This window comes from Podarcis raffonei, chromosome 16 (assembly GCF_027172205.1).
Source record: "Podarcis raffonei isolate rPodRaf1 chromosome 16, rPodRaf1.pri, whole genome shotgun sequence".
Classification (NCBI taxonomy): Eukaryota; Metazoa; Chordata; class Lepidosauria; order Squamata; family Lacertidae; genus Podarcis; species Podarcis raffonei.
In genome coordinates this window covers 35,574,616-35,591,235 of record NC_070617.1, presented here as the reverse complement: position 1 = coordinate 35,591,235, position 16,620 = coordinate 35,574,616, and the positions used below count along the sequence as shown (strand labels likewise).

Sequence of the window (16,620 nt, the reverse complement as noted above, 5' to 3'; positions counted from 1 at the left end):
GCAATACAACTCACCACAGCAAGGGAGACGTGTGTCCCGGTGGTCCTTGTGTGCTTGCCCTGGCCCCTGCTCTCCCTTCTTAGCATACATTATTAACTTTAAACCTGACTTGGTTTATAGCTCAGTTGGTAGTGCATGAGACTTTTAATCTCAGGGTTGTGGTTCAAGTCCCACACTGGGCAAAAAGATTCCTGTATTTTAGGGGGTTGGACTAGATGATTATTGTGGCCGCTTCCATCTACAGTGGTACCTCTAGTTGCGGACACGGTCCATTCTGGGATGTCGTTTGCACCCCGAAAAGTCCGCAACTAGAGCAGCGCTTCTGCACAAGCACGGAGTGCAATAGAGCGCTTCTGTGCATGCACAAAGCATGCAGAATGCTTCTGTGCATGTGGCGAAACCTGGAAGTATACACTTCTGGGTTTGCCGCGTTCGCAACCCGAAAATCCGCAACATGAACCTAACGCAACTAGAGGTATGACTTTATAGAAATTATCGTTGTCATTATTTATTTGTGTTGAAAGCGGGTTTGGACTGGAGAGCCCTTCAAACCCAGCCAGATGGGTGGGGTATGAACAATTATTATTATTATTATTATTATTATTATTATTATTATTATTAACAACAACAACAACAACAACAACAACAACAACAACAACAACATCAAAGGGTGGACATGTTCAAATAGAGGACTGTCCTCTGTAAAGTAAGACACAAGGTCATTGCTACCCTATAGCAACCCTGCATTTTAGTCTGCTGCTCATAGCAGCTGTCAGTGCTCACGTGGACACTGTGGATGGCACAAGGGTGGGTGGTATTTGATTCAGCTTGCATTTAAACCAAACCTACTTGATTTGCACTTCCTGAAACAATGCACAGGCAGAGATACAAAAATGCTTCACACTGGGGGGCGGGGGGATGCTTTTCCTATTGTGTAGATTAGGGGAAATCACATACAGAGATGCATGGATTAGGAGAAATTCACACTGAAAAGCTTGTTTTAATGAGGACTCAAAAAGAAAAAGTAAAATCAAACAGATGTGAAAATCACAACGCTGGAAAACTGTGAGGATCCCAACTGGACAGATTAGCCCCTCCCTAGTGGACACGTGGCCTCACTCCAGTTTATGAACAACAGGTGCAGCCAGTTGCTAACACTGCCCTAAAACTACAGCTCTGCTTGAGTACTCAGCGCCTGACCCCCACTATGGTACATGGTTTTGGGACATCCATTTGGGGATCAGATGGGCTCCGGCCACACATTTAACCCTCCTATGATGTGGCAGCTGTGTCAGGACCCTCATTTCCCAACAGTCCACACACCTTGCCTTTGTGTCCATGAGCGAGATGGAATGTATTGCGTTTCCATTTCAGTTCTAACCATTGTTTCCAAATCTACTTGCCTTTTTCTTCTGAGTGTAACCTCCCCTTGGGACGATCTCACATTTATTATGACAAATATTCATAAAAAGTGACATGAAATGACCAGGCAGCCTTAAGGCTCGACTGCAGTAAAGCGGGGCCCCTGGGAAGAGAATAATAAGTGGAATTTGCAACAAAAGGTTGCAGTGTATTGTGTTGCTGATCAGGATTCCAATCATCCAGTTCAATTTCCCCTCCTCCACCCTGTATGCCATCCCGCAACCCCAGTAAGTCAGAATCCTGTGGCCACTGAACACACTGCTTTGAGTCCCTTCAACTTGGGTCTCCCACCCATCCAATTAAAGTTGCTTTCATTATCCTGCAAATTTTAAGGTTCCCCCAATTCTTCCCTCTTGTGGGTGGGTGGTGCCTGGACATGGGTGAGCATTTTTAATAGCTACTGCTATTCCCTTTGGCCATACCAGTTTTTATATCATTCCCTCCAGCGGACAAAACTATTTGTTTGATGGTTTATTTATTTCCCACCCTTCTCCGTAAGGTCCCAGGATGAGGGATAGCATTAAAATGATATTACAAACCATTTAAAGCAACTTACAACCATAAACATAAGGTGGGTCCTGAAAACATATACCTCAAAGTGGCCAAAGCCAGGGTGATTTATTTAATTGCCAAGTTGGGGTGCTAGAACTACTTGCTCTCTCCAGCAATAAATTAGCTGATCTCCTTCTGCCTGGAGGGGTAAGACTGGAACCTGGGCTATTGTGTTCCCAGCCACCAGAGGAATTTGCAGGTCAGGAGGGTTTCTGCAGATTGGCATGTTTACAGTCCACCAGTCCCTGCCTTCAGCTTCTCCTGCCTCCTTGCTCCAGAGACAGAAGCTTGGAAGCTACACTCTAGGGGTGTTTGCTAGGTACCTTAACAACACCCCTCCTGCACTGTTACCCTGTGCTGCAGAGCAGAAGGGGCCAACTTCTACCCATTAGCTCCATAGGTGACCTTTGGTCAATAGCAGCAGTCTCTCAGTCTAATCTATCACACAGGATTGTTTTGAGGATAATTTTGTGGGGGGTGGGGAGGAGAAATCACACAGGCTGCCTTGAGCTTCTTGGATGAAAGTGTAATAAAAAATAAATATTAATAAAAATCTATCTATTCATCCATCTCCCACTTGCAGCCCATGCAATTCACACAATCCCGCACAATTTTGCAATCAAAGTCATCACATGTTGACTTTTGCAGAATATTTGGCCATTGCAGACTAATTTCCTGGAAACTCTCTGTGTTGGCATCCCTCCCCTAACCCCATATGCCTTCCTCTAACTTCGACTGGTTTCAATGTTTTTTTCCCCCAAGTTGTGATGAGCATCAACCAAAGTAAGTGCTGGTGCGTTCACAAGGAAAGTCGACTTGTGAGGACTTCATAATTGGTGGTGGGATAATAACTGTGGGAAGGGCCTCTTAGTTCCCCATTCCCATTTCCCTATCTCAAGTGTTTACATCAGAGTCTCTTTGATGAGTGAAGTGCTCCAAGCAAGACACCTGGACCGAATCTGCAATGAGGCCCATGGCAAAATGGTACCACAGAAACTTTCAATGAATAGATAGCTACAGAGAAAAGTCTTACTGCAACTTTAGATACCATTTACTGAGCAGAGCAATTGGCCTTTATTAGCTTTTGGGTCCCCTGAACATGCCTTCACCCGCTCAAAGTGGCTGTCTATGCACAAGAAGACCACACTTGAGAACGGACCACAAACACTCTAGTCTATATTATGGATGCAATCCACAGCAGACAGTGTCCACACCATTCCCTTTGGAATCCAAGGAACTTAAGACAAGTTACTTGCTGAGATCCCATTCAGATTTTGTGCATGGGATGGGGAACCTGTGGCCATCCAGATGTTGTTTGGCTGGGGCTGATGGGAGTTGGAGTCCATCAATGCCTGCCTGGGGCTGGCCTAGATGCGAAAAAGTCATGTGTTTTGCTTTTAACCAAATTTTGAATTATAGTTCCTTGGATGCAATTGAATGCCATTTTGAATCGAGACTGAAACCTTCCAAAACAGCAATGATTTCAACCACCAAATTCAAAACTGCACAGATTTTTTGAGTTTCTTAGGATTCCCAAGCAGCGCTGGGTATAAAGCTCTTGACACCTCTAATTGCATGGCTAATACTTCTTGGGTGGGGTGTAATGACCTTTTCTGCAGTTCAGCACTACCTCAATGTAACCTCACACCATCAAGTGTAGCCCTAGGCCTGGTGCCTGCAATCCAGTGGCAATTTGATCACACACCCTTCATGCGATTCCTTGACACCACATAGGAAGGTAAGTGCATGTATCTTTGTCGGCACACTGATTTCAGTGGTTTCCAACAGACCCACACAGAGAAGTCTAAAGGATGCTGCCCATGTGGTCTTCCTTGTGTGCTTAAGGAAGCCTTTATACTTACCGAGACTGGCAAGGGAGTATCTGTGGAGGGAACACCAGCCATGCCAGTAGAAGTATATGTAAGAGGGTCTAATTCATTTCCCATTAGAGAGGGATGGGGGAACATGTGGGCCTCAAAATGTTGTTGGATTCCCAGCTCCAATCAGCCAGAAAGTCCAATAACATTTGGAGGGACACAGGTCCCCCATTCTTGCATTAGAAGAACCTGCAACATTGCCACCACTCGACCCACATTGAGGTGGCACATGGTGGTATCCCACAAAGTGGCCGGTTCTGTTCACAACAGAGGAGACTGCGCATACAGGGGACATATCTGCCATGGGCACACCTGCATGAGACGTGGCTGCCACTAGCAGGACCCGTCTGCTAGTCGTTCAAGGTCAACATTCACCACTGGCATCCCCCAATGCCTTTTGCATATACGTAATTTTTTTTTCAACAGAACACCACATTTTCGGAGAGGTGCCGCCTTTTCAAGGGGGAAAGTTACTGAAACGTCATTTCCAAGCAGCAGGAGGGCAGACAAAATGCATGGCAGCCAGACAATGAGGGGAAGGAAGGCCAGCCCCAAAGCCTTGCATTTGTTCCTTGTATTTGCTTTTTCTTGTAAAGCAGGTGGGAATGTGGACAAGGGGGTAGAATATGGGACAGAGGGGTATATGAGGACCACACCCCCTAAACACACACACACACATGCACACACCAGAAGTAAGTTGCCAAACCAAGATGGTGGGGAAAGGAGGAGAGGGAGACTCCAGGTTATGGGATGGGGAACCTGTGGCTCTCCAGATGTTGTTCAGCTCCCATTAGCTTCTGCCAACATGGCCAGTGGTCAGGGATGATAGGAGTTGTAATGCAACAACATTTGGAGAACCACAAGTTCTCCATCGCTGTTCTAGGTGCACAAAAGTTTATTTTTATTAGGCCCACTGAGGAATGAAAACAAATTCATTTTCATGGTGCCTCCCCACTTACTGCTTCCCAAAACAAGATGGCGGCAAGATGTCTCTGGGATGTGGAAAAGAGGATTTACCCCCTTGTAATAATTCTTTTCTATTCTCCCCCATTCTTGAGTTTGCACTGCGTTGCATTACACACCTCCAAAATGCTCAGAGATCAAAGCATCCCTGTTTTGAATCAACACCACACCCTTCTTGCAAGCAAGTCCCGTTGATTTCGGCAGTGCTTGGTATTGGTCTACATGGCCTCAGCGCCATTTTGGTAGCAGGGAGGCCTGACATTCAGATCTGAGCTCCACTAACAGCAGGGCTCCATGACATTTTCAGAGGTGAACCAAATCCTATCCGCATGCAGGCTTCTGCCAGACTTGGATATTAATTAAATTTGAAATTCTCAGAGAGAAAGCCTAACCCTATGCATGCTTTCTTGGACACACCTCCCACCAAGTTATTAGGATTTCCCCCCAAAGCAATGGTGTGTCACGGGGCTGCATGAGCAGAATCTGCTCACTGCCCTGGTGTTGTCGATTGGCTCCCACTTGAGCATCCTGCACCTGCATTTCGGCAACAGAAGCAATTAAGGTGAGGGTACAAGAAAGCGGTCATGTGCTTGGATCATGTCCATTGGGATTGCACAGCCAAGTAGAAAGGTGGGGGGAGGGGGGCAGAGAGAGGATGGGGTTCATGCAATGGGTGGTGCTTTTGACTCGTTTCAATGTGGAAAGCTGATGGCATGGGCAGGGAATGGGGCCAGATGACCATAAAGCTTTCTCCTCCCTAAGCAAAACTTACCTGTTCGTAAAGAGGGAAAAGGAAAGCAGGACACGACTTGCCTGATCAAAGAGGGGGCGAGGGAGGGGCGGCCTCGGCATTCGGCGTGGCATGCAACGTCGACATACAGAGATGGCGCTCATTTCACACGCAGCTCTGAAAAAAGCAGCCCTTTTGGTTTGGCACAAAGGACGAAGAAGGGTTTTGGCATACCGTATCTATAGTCAGAGGCCACGGTACGTTGCCGGCACCATTTCCTGAGTCCGCCAATGCTGCGATAATAAGCATCTTCTCTTAGGGGGGAACTATGCCCCTCACTACCTGACCGAGCACCTTCACTGTTACTGTCCATTGTAATCTCTATGGAGAAAAACGGAATGGTCTATTAAGCACGACTCCGGTTACCCTTCACTTATAGAGGCTTCCTCATGCCAAGGCTCTCAGCCCAGGTCTGGTTTGACATTGGCTGCCATGCACCTCAAAGCATTCCACAAAAATGTGAAGAAGGGAGGCCAAATGATCACCTTGGCCCAGCTGACAGGACACCCCAGTGGGAAGCACCTGAGCAGAAACACCGCTCTCCTCACCTGTGGCTTCCCAACAACTGGTGTCTGAAGGCATGCTGCTTCTGACAGCGTGGAGGGACAGCACCACCATCGCACCTAGTCAGGTACCCTCCAGGTGTTTCTGGGCTCCAGCTCCCACCATCCCTGGCTGCTGGCCATGCCGCCTGGGGCTGATGGGAGTTCGAATCATCAACCCACCCTTGGAGCCCACCAACATCTGGAGCGCCATCAATTTCTCTTGCACGTGCTAATCTAATAAAACGCATCACCTCGCTCATTTTGGAAGGCCTGATTCACGCTTTAGGCTGTTTTGTTCTCTTTATCTTTTGGGTAGAAAGGTGGTTATTCTCAACAGCTGAGTGAGATGAAGTAGCCTTGTGATGTGGGTGGGGTGGGGAGAGAATGATTCACATGGCAAAACTGCCAGCATAACACAATCATTAGAGTGTTGATTTCAGGGATCTGTGTTCAAATCCTCACTTTGCCATGAAGCCCACTGAGCAGACTTGGGCCAGTTGCTATCTCTCTTCCTAGCCGACTTGCTGGGGTTGTTGTGGGTATAAAATGTGAGGGGAACATTGTACACTATCCTGAACTCCTCAGAGGAAATGGTGGGCTAAGACAGAATAAATAATATCACCGGATCCTCAAAAAATATGTCAGTAGTTCCTCCCAACCCCAAAGCTGTGGCACTTGGCTGTCTTACCATACACCAGGCAAATGATGAGGGGAAGGCACAAGGCTGAGGCTTGTTTGTGCAATAATAAATCATAGTATATCATCGCTATGTACAAATTCAGCCTCTCCATGTTTGAACAATTTCCCATTGGCATTCTATAAATGTGGAAGCTCACAGGTCCCTCTCAGGCCATTGTGGACTTTTTAGTTCATAAATTTTTGTTTGTTAAGTATATATTCTTCTGCATCCTCAGACTATGGAGAAATGCCTGACTTAATTTGGGTGGCCCTGGTTTCACAAGGACTCAACCTCTTGAGTTTACTGTTGGTGGTGATGATTATTTAACCTTCATGAGAAATGGCAAAGGTGCCTCATGCTCTGCCAGAGAACATGAGCTGCGTGAGGAGAAGCCGCCTCACACTGGTTTATCCCTCTGGGGAACAGAAGAAAGATAGCCAGGCCACTGACAGGAAACCGCAGGGACACAATTCATATTTCAAGTTTTCTCATTCAGATTGTTGGGTCTTCCTTGTTGGGTACTCTTGACCAAGCTCCAAAAAAATAAATGTATTATGGAGGGGGAAATGCAATGTGCTGATGAAGAGGAATGGGAAGATGGATGCTCTGATGGGTGAATCAATGAGGAGGATGAGGGCAATTCCGTACACCTACAGCACATAAACAGAGTTCAAGTGACATAGGTTTTCTTGGGCAAACCTAGCGGTGCCCCACCCCCAGCTGGGGGCCTGATATGGTTCACACAGAAAATCTTTCTACCCCCCGTCACCAGACCCCACTGATTTTGGCAACAGTGGCTTGTGGTTCATTGCTCTTCTGCATGAATCATCTGTGTGATGTGTGTGCATGCGAAAGGGGCTGTGTGAGAGTGTGGCTAGTTGGGAGCAGGGTGACTATGGCCCCTGGGTTTTTTAAAAAAGTGGGGGGGGGGGGTAGGGGTGAGCTATAAATGGTTTAAAGTGGAGGGAAACTGCCTTCAGGCTGAGCAGAAGGGCAGACAAGGATCCTGACAATTGAAAATCACCTCCGGAGTTACAGGCTATTTCTTACCATGGTGGCTGCTGCCCATTAGGACTAGTAGAGCGGAAAGCAGGGAGGCCAACAGTAGGGGGAGCCAGAGCCAATGGCAGCCTAAAGGTAAAGGTAAAGGACCCCTGACAGTTAATTCCAGTCGCGAACGACTCTGGGGTTGTGGCGCTCATCTCGCTTTACTGGCCGAGGGAGCTGACGTTTGTCTGCAGACAGTTTTTCCGAGTCATGTGGCCAGCATGACTAAGCAGCTTCTGGCGAAACCAGAGCAGCGCATGGAAATGCTGTTTACCTTCCCGCTGGAGTGGTACCTATTTATCTACTTGCACTTTTTGGCGTGCTTTTGAACTGCTAGGTTGGCAGGAGCTGGGACCAAGCAACGGGAGCTCACCCTGTCGCGAGGATTTGAACCCCCGACCTTCCGATCGGCAAGCCCAAGGCTCAGTGGTTTAAACCACAGTGCCACCCGCATCCCAATGGCAGCCTAGAGACAACTAATTTTAGTTTTGCCTCGTCCCCATCCTCCTCCCACCAGAAGTACTGAAATTGGGGAGGAGGAAGAAGCTGCCTCAAGCAGAGCCACCCCCCCTGAGTCGGTTGTAAGTAGAGATGGGAAGGCCTGGAAAAACCCAGAAAAATTGGGGGGAAACCAGTCCCCCCCATTTTTTCCAAAGCCGTTTCCCTCCCGGAAAAAATAAAACAAAAATCAGTTTGATATAGTTTTAATATTCCACATATCGCCCCCCCCCCGTTCCCCCACCCCAGGCCTTCCCACATTTAGTTGTAAGTAAGAAGAGACAGGTAGGAGTTGAATGAGGGCCAACTGAGGCTGTTGGAGTTGTGCTCCACTCATCTTAAGGGACCAGCCCCCACTGATTTGTTGCATCCCATATCCCATATTTTTCCCTTGTAGGGGAAAAAGCAGTGGGGGCAGTGGGGGGATGGAGGGAGATTTTAAGCAGCCCTTTCCATTCCTTCACTCAGTTTTGCAGCCTTTGGAAGCTGCTTTCAGGTGTTTTCTTTTTGTAAAGGGTGGGTAAAATAACATGTAAGTAGCAAATAGCATCTAGTTTGGCTGATAGTTTGCTGAGAGATCAAATCCTTTGTCTGAGCTCCTTTAGATAATATCACCCCCCCGGGGATCCATGGGGAAAGGCTAATCTAGTTTCAGCTTGTGCTGTAGGTACATGCAGGTCCCGCTTCCCAAACACAGTGTGTTTGCATAACAAGTTGACGATTTCCATTGATTCCTATGGGGAAGTTTCTAATGTGTTCCCAATCACAGATTTTTGTCCCCAAAAATGCTGTCTGTTTGTCTGCTCATCCCCCCTCCCTCTGATCCTCAGCCAACCAGCAAAAGGCAAACAAGGAAGTAAAAAATGCTTTCTGTTTGGATATCTGAATCTGTAGTATGTAGAGCAAGTCTGGGGTATGAATTCCTTGTGTTCAGATAAGTGACCTTTCACATAGCGAGCGTTCAGAAAGCGGGACCTGTGTGTACATCCAATACAGCCACACACCAGCTTGTTTTCACCAAGCGCAGTGTGCCCACTGACACAGCCTGAAATTGTCCTAGGTGTGAGCAGGACAAATTGGGCGATCGAATCCAATTGCCCTGCTGCCATTTGAAAACCCACTGTATGCGAATCACAACGATGTGGAAAGTACAGAGGCATTCTCCTGTGTGTGGAAGTGGAGCAAAAGTCCCTCTTAAAATAAAATAAAAGCCAAGAAACTCTTTCTTATTAAAAGAGCTGTCCCACTCTCTTCCAACTCTGCAATTCCATGGGGATTCTTTAGTTGTGGTTCCCGCATTGCAGGGGGACACCATATGACCCTTGACGTCCCTCTATGATTCTATGAACTGACTGAAAGATGGTCAATAAGAAAGGCTTTGCACCCCATTTCCCAGTCCTCCCAATTCTATCAAAATTGAGAGAAGACATACGGGCACACTGTCTTCATGGGACTGTATTGCGTAAAAATATACATGGCTGACATGGGGGCTGCCTGTTCAAATGTGTCCATGCATTGATGCACATGCCAGCACACAGGAAGAAAAGCTTTGGGAGCCTTCTCTCTTGTGTACTCGCTGAGTAGGAGTGGAATGGCATAGAGGAGTATCCAAATTACACAGCATGCCCTCTGCCCCGCCGACAGGACTCTGTAGTGGTACGGCCCTGGCAGGAAGCCACCACCCGCCTTTCGTGGCAAACCCAGGTTGTACAAGCAGAGTGGTTCATCCGCTCGGCAGTTTCCTCCCCAAAAGTCTCTCACGCTAAATATCCAGTGGGAATACTCCTATGCAGACAGAAATGTGCCGTTGCTTTTCCTTCCCACTGTATCAAAATCAAGGTCAGGAGCTTGATTTGGGGACTTCCTGCCAACCCATCTCTGTGCTTCCCTTCCAACAAGCAACACAACATGTACCAATCAGGACAACTAACCAATGGAAGGGACCGGCATGGGCCGCGACCGCTGTGGTCCTCCCGAGCTTCTGTGAGATATTCTTTGACCCCGGTGCTCCATCCTGTCTGGTCGTCCGGAGGATGAAGGGTTACTCAAAAGCTAAGAACCAAAATAAAGGGGAGGAAGAGAGAGAGAGAGAAGGGGAGGGGAGAGACAGGTTTAAAAGTTACACAGCTGTACACATGTCAGTAAAGGGTGGGGGGGTGGGGAGAGGAAGAGGGCAGGGGTGTGTGAAATTAACAGAAAATCAAGTCAATCATTAGCTCTAAAGGCAACTAAACTTTGTTTTTAACTGAAAGGTTAGCTGAAAAGAAGAGGACAGATGCCCAGTAAACCTGGAAAGGAAAGAAACAAACGAAAGAAAAAACGTTTGCTGGCCTGATGTGGTACATAACTTTGCAAACAACAGTCGCACATTGGAACAGAAAAAAGGAGAGTTTTAAGACATTCTTTTGCCTTTGTCGTTGCCACTAAAACATGCTTCCGGTCCCTTTGATCCCTCCTCGAAGTGGACTGAGGCTCTTCCCCAGAGCTGCGAAGAGTGGATTAGCCTGTATTTATTTGATCTACTCATTTCACTCCAGCCAGACTCTGTCGTTTTTTTGCAGCATCGCCATCCATCCATCCTCCTGTCATTCCTTTCCCCCTACTGTTCAGTCTGTGGCCACCTCTAGGCTTTTAAAAGTCATTAATGCTTGCAGGAAGTGGGGGAGAAGAAGAAGAAAACGAGATCCCAAAACCTTCTCAAATTAATTTATTTGTTTCCCCCTTCAAAATTGCACAGCTGGCACACTCTGCTTGCTAGTTTGCTGGAAATGGCACCACCTTCTAAGGCTCTTCATGGGTCAGCTTTGTAACAACCGACATTAATTGGAGAGAAGGAAGGGGCTGGGGGAGAGGTCGGCACCAATTTTGTTAGTGGATTATTTAAAAGAGAGAGAGAGAGACTCCACTGAAAATAAACTGCTGGCCTAGTTAATGCAGAAGCAGCTAATGCTGAATCTACTATCATCAATTGAGGTAGAATATTTCTGACATGCCCATTCTCTGGATTATTGCAGTCCTTAAAAAGTGACCAAGCCAGTCTTGGTGTATTAGGAAGCAGGGAGGTCTATAGCAGACGATATAAAGGCTTTGCAAGCATAGCTGCCCCTCTTGTGGATTAAATATGGAACTGCAGCAACTGTTCCCAGGTGTGTGTGTGTATGTGTGTGTGTTTTGAAACAGCCAAGGAGAGCAAAAGCTCTTTTTGGGGGAGGCGGTCTTTCTCCTGCATGCAGAGATGCAGTTTGCAACTTCAAAGGCAAGAAGAGATGGTTTTTGTTGTTTAAGAGTGAGGACGGTGGGTAATAGAAACACAATGAATCTTGTTAACTCCAGAGCCCTAGGTCACTGTCGCTACAGGACCGGACAGGAGAGAGACTGTTCTTAGTACTTGCCCAGAGATAAGGGTTGAAGAAAAAGAGAATTTGTCCTTGAAAGTCTAGGAGTGAGGGAAGCAAAAACAAGATGACAAGATGGAATATTTAAAGCAGACCTTAAACAAACAGAAGACAGAGAAAAGGGGGTTTGAAATAAAGTTAGTGTTTGGCAGGGGTGGTTGTTTAAACCCCAAGTTATAAACAAAATCCCTTAGTGGTTATATTTTAAGGAGCACAATAAAAAAGAAACAAAGAAATCGTTGGAAAAAAATTATAAAAGAAAGAGCAACCCCAAATGTTAGGAAAATGGTAGTTCAGCTAACCCTTAATTAAAATTTAGTTTCAGTTGTCCTTTTAAAAAAAAGGAAGGGAGAAAACAAAAGCCAGTATCTATTTGTTGATTGATTATCTGTGAGGGGTTAAAAAAAAATAATCATCATCGTTGTAAAGCAAATTAGTCCCATTTCATTATGGCACGAGATTTTTTTAAAAAAAATAAATAAATAATAAAAAATAACGATAAAACAGAAGCATTAAGAAGCCTGTGAAAGCAATATAGATTTAAAAAAGGAATTAAATACGTGGGAAAGAATGAGGAAAGAAAACGCAAAATAAGAACGGGAGCAGGGAGCTAGAGACAACATGCTGAGGATGGACTCTTGAGAAAACAAAAAGGAGAAAAAGGAAGAAAAGAGGTTGATTTGGCAAGCAGATGTTTAGAAGGAAGTTTTTGTATTTCAACACACCAGAGGGTCTTTGGGCTCTCGGTAGGATGGCCTTGCGGAAGGTGCCCTAACGTCATTCCCTGCCAAGGGGCCACTCCAGCCTCCCTGATAATCTTCGCGCATCAAATTATCTGCTCTATTACACCAGTGAGGCTCGCACTTCCTCTCATAATAAGATGGCTTGCTCTCCTCGCCTTGGGGCTCTAGAAAGGAAGGGAAGGGGTCCCCAAAGTCTTCTTCAATGCTGCTCTGCCTCGTCAGTGTCCTGCGGCGGGCAAGCAGTGGCCGGGGCGGCGTCTTTCGGCAGGAGCAGCTCCCGCCGGCAGCACAGCAGCTGGGCGCGACGTTTGCGGAAGCCGCGTCGTAGGTGTTGCGGAAGCTGAAGCGCGATTCCTCTTCCTCGCTGCCGCAGTCCAGGCCGCTGTCTGGGCTCCTTGTGGAAGACCTGCTGTAGGTATAGCCTCTCTCGCCTGCATCCTCCAAGATTCTCTGCTTCGCCGGGTGCCAGAAGTTGTGCTGCGGGTCTTGGTGGTAAGTTCTGGCAGATCTACTCTCTCTAGCTACTGCGCTCCTCATTTTGTGGGCCATCCCTAAACCCTGCTTGTGCAAATGTTCTGAGTGATCGCCGTCCTCTTCAGCTACTTCGGGGATACTGAACAGCTTTTTACTGTGGTGGATCTGCTGGGCAAAATCAGGCTGCTCCAGAAAAGCTGCTTCAATTCTCTTATTCGTATAACATTCCTTTAAAAGTGCACGTGAGATTTTTTGTAAAAAGAAAAAACGGACCAAAGAATAGGCGAGGAGAACAAATAAGTGTGTGATTAAAAAAAAAGAAAAAGAGGAAGGAGGGAGGAAAGAAAAAAAATAAAGACAGAATTAGTTTTAGAGCAATGGCGAACAGAAAGCATGCAGCTTTTATTCAGTGAGGAAAGATGTCATGCTTTGAATGGGAATCTGTGAAAATAAAAGACATGATTAGGAAGTTGCTCAGTGTTGTATTTAGTGCAAGGATGTCAATACAGCAGGCTGATATATTGAGGCTCTAACAAAGAACTGAAAACCAGGCACTTGGAACAAAGAATTTGATGCTGCACAGGAGGTCTCCTCCGTATGTGGGGAAGATGGGGTATTTGTCTATGGCATAACTCTCCCCTCTGCTTTCCTCCAATCTGTAGACTGCGCTCTTCAGTGAGACTTATCTCAGTGCAAAATCTCCTGTCCTGTCCACACATTAAAAGAAGCTAGATGAAGAAGGGGGTTGGACTCGATGGCCCTTGTGGTCTATTCCAACTCTATGATTCTATGATTCTAAGAACAGAAACTTGCTAGCATGCATTTGCATGCTGAGAATAATTCCTAGAAGGCACATTAATGCTCCTTTTCCGTTGAAGGGGGAAGAGGACTACAAATGCCCAATGATCAACTAGGATATTGTCATCTTCCTGTTTAGCACTCTGCCTATCTAAACTGAGTCCTGTTTTGAAGGATATCTTATGAATTGACTCACCAAATCTACACTGTGACACCCAGTTTTAAGGGGATTAACATTCTGGTACCTACCAGATGCTAGATAAATTACCAACAGGAAGGCAGAAGAATCAGCACCAGGGAGAGCTCCAAGGTAGGAGAGGTGTTGGTTTTCATATGTCTCTGCTCCTTGTTTTAAAGAGCACCCAACTTTTTAAGCTTAACATTATTTGAAATTGGCTTTCTGTTAGATGCTCAAGGCAAAAGAATACAAACTACGCCTGAAGAAAGTATTTCCCTGGCACGTGGCAGACTGGAAGGGGTGCACAGAGATGGGATTGGCCTGCTTTGAAGTACCTGGTTCCTGCCAGCAAGGTAATTCTAGGAATATGTGTGACTGTGTGCCTGGTTTTTCTTGGGGCAGCAGGGCTGATAAGGGGCAGAAATTTGAAATTATATAGAACGTGATTCCTTAGTGAGGATTTGAGGTAACAGTTGGTAAGTCTCTGGCTGTTTTTGTATACAGCGTGGTGGCCTAGGATCTCCAACCACATTCTTCTTCATTTGAAGATGCTGCTGGTCCATGAAAGCTTTGGACCATCCAAGCCTACTCTTGAGTAAGTCAGCAGCTCCTCTTTCTTTCTCTATCCTATCCTTTGCATAGAGGATTTCCCCATCTCATAGTTGCTTTTTACCTTGAGAGTGTTATGCGATGTTATACTGACTCGCCTCCTCCCTCCATCCTCCATCTGCATCTCTGAGTACAGCTCTTCCTCGTCTTCTTCCATGATGTCGGACAAGTCGGAGCCCCGGCTGCTCTCAGTATGGTACTCCTCCCCATGGCAATAGAGGGGCTGTTGGGGGGTGGGGTGGGGGGAGAGGGAGAAAGAGGGGCGAACAAAGCAAGATGCGACTTTCAAAATTCAAATCAAGGCCAACCTCAAGAGGTTGAGGTGGGGCAGCTGCCAAGAACCTCAGCACCACCACCAGGGCTGCAGGCATTTGCGAAACCAAAGGACTCTCCAACACCAGCTGCAGACTAGACCATCCTGGGGATATTAGCACTTGTTTTAAAGCACACACAAGCAAGCAAGTTTCTTCACTCCGTGACTATGGCACACGCCTGGCGCTCAAGCTGCTGCAGTTGCACCAGTTACCTGCTTCCCGAGCTCGGAGCCTTTTAAGAAATCATCAACGGAAGCCCCTCTCCTCTTGACACGCGGCGAGTCATACCCATCTTCTTCTTCGTCAGAGTTTGCGTAATGTGCAGCACCGCTCCTTTCGCTGAACACGCTCCTTCTCTCCAGCTGTGGAGTCGAGAACAGGGAACGCGGTGAGGGAAGAGCTCCTCTCTAAGGATGGAGGGGAAATTGGATGTGAGGTCTGTGTGCTCTGGTGGTAGGAATGGGGAAGGCATTCAATTCAGTTTGCACTGAAAGGCAAGCCCATTTAATCTGCACAGTCTTGGTTGCTCAGTTGGTAGAGCGTAAGACTCTTAATCTCAGGATCATAGTTCGAGCCCCATGCTGGGCAGAAGATTACTGCATTGCAGGGGGTTGGACTATGATTCTTCAACACATTCACATTGCTTTGGGGCTCCTCATTTCCCCAGTTGGTAGGAAGTTTGAGGTCAGGAACCAATATCAGGGATGGGGAAAATTATGGCCCTCCAGACATTTCTGGACTACAACTCTCATCATCCCTCATCATTGGACATGTCAGCTAGGGCTGATGGGAGCTGAAGTACAATGATGGTTCGAGGGCTATCGGTTCTCCATCTCTGCCCTACAGCATCATGTGAGGACATTGGGGGACTTTGGGTGTGTGCTATATCTGTTGATCTACAGACTTAAAAGGCACAGGGAAAAGTAGGTAGATAGCACTGTTTTTAATAGCACTACCAGGTTCCTCAAAGCAACAGCATGTTCCCCAAGTGTACCTGCTTGCTCCCCTCTCAAGGCCCACCAACCAAAATCATTGTTAAAAAAAGAAAGAAAAAAATTCTCTCCTTCATTGGCTATATTCCCAGCTTCCTCCCCAGCTCCATCCAAGTAAGTGGATGCATGTGCTTGGAGTGGGGTGCCCAACAGCTAGCTGCCAATCATAACTCTTACAGAGGAATATCCAATGTGGTGGCCTCTAGATGATTCTTGACTCCTATCACTGTATACCATTGCCCATGCTGGTTGCGGCTGATAGGAGTTGCAGTCCAACAACACCTGACAGGGACCACATTGGTTACCCCTACTCTCCTATCTCATTCTGCTTCCATGGGTAAAGGTAAAGGTAAAGGGACCCGTGACAGTCCAGTCGTGGACGACTCTGGGGTTGCAGTGCTCATCTTGCTTTACAGGCCGAGGGAGCTGGCGTTTGTCCGCAGACAGTTTTTCCGGGTCATGTGGCCAGCATGACTAAGCCGCTTCTGGCGAAACCAGAGCAGCGCACAGAAACGCCGTTTACCTTCCTGCTGGAGTGGTACCTATTAATCTACTTGCACTTTGATGTGCTTTCGAACTGCTAGGTTGGCAGGAGCACGGACCGAACAATGGGAGCTCACCCCATCACAGGGATTCGAACCACCGACCTTCCGATCAGCAAGCCCAAGGCTCAGTGGTTTAGACCACAGCGCCACTCATGTCCCTCACTTCCATGGGTAGGCAGGGTCATATTGAACCCTTCAC

General features: G+C 47.0%; 1 protein-coding gene across 16 annotated transcripts in view; it reads right to left on the bottom strand.

Annotated features, from left to right (window-relative positions):
• RIMBP2 (RIMS binding protein 2) overlaps positions 1 to 16,620 on the bottom strand; it is a 281,768-nt gene that overhangs the window by 17,021 nt on the left and 248,127 nt on the right. For 5 of the 16 annotated variants that reach the window (XM_053368970.1, XM_053368972.1, XM_053368966.1 and 2 more), the window contains 5 exons: positions 15,097 to 15,246; positions 14,635 to 14,793; positions 12,494 to 13,213; positions 10,305 to 10,425; positions 5,779 to 5,925 (listed from right to left, as the gene is read on the bottom strand). In XM_053368970.1, coding sequence (XP_053224945.1) covers positions 5,779 to 5,925; positions 10,305 to 10,425; positions 12,494 to 13,213; positions 14,635 to 14,793; positions 15,097 to 15,246 — 1,297 coding nt within the window. The remainder of the gene's footprint in view (positions 1 to 5,778; positions 5,926 to 10,304; positions 10,426 to 12,493; positions 13,214 to 14,634; positions 14,794 to 15,096; positions 15,247 to 16,620) is intronic. The other 11 variants (XM_053368969.1, XM_053368973.1, XM_053368974.1 and 8 more) reach the window with 5 other exon arrangements.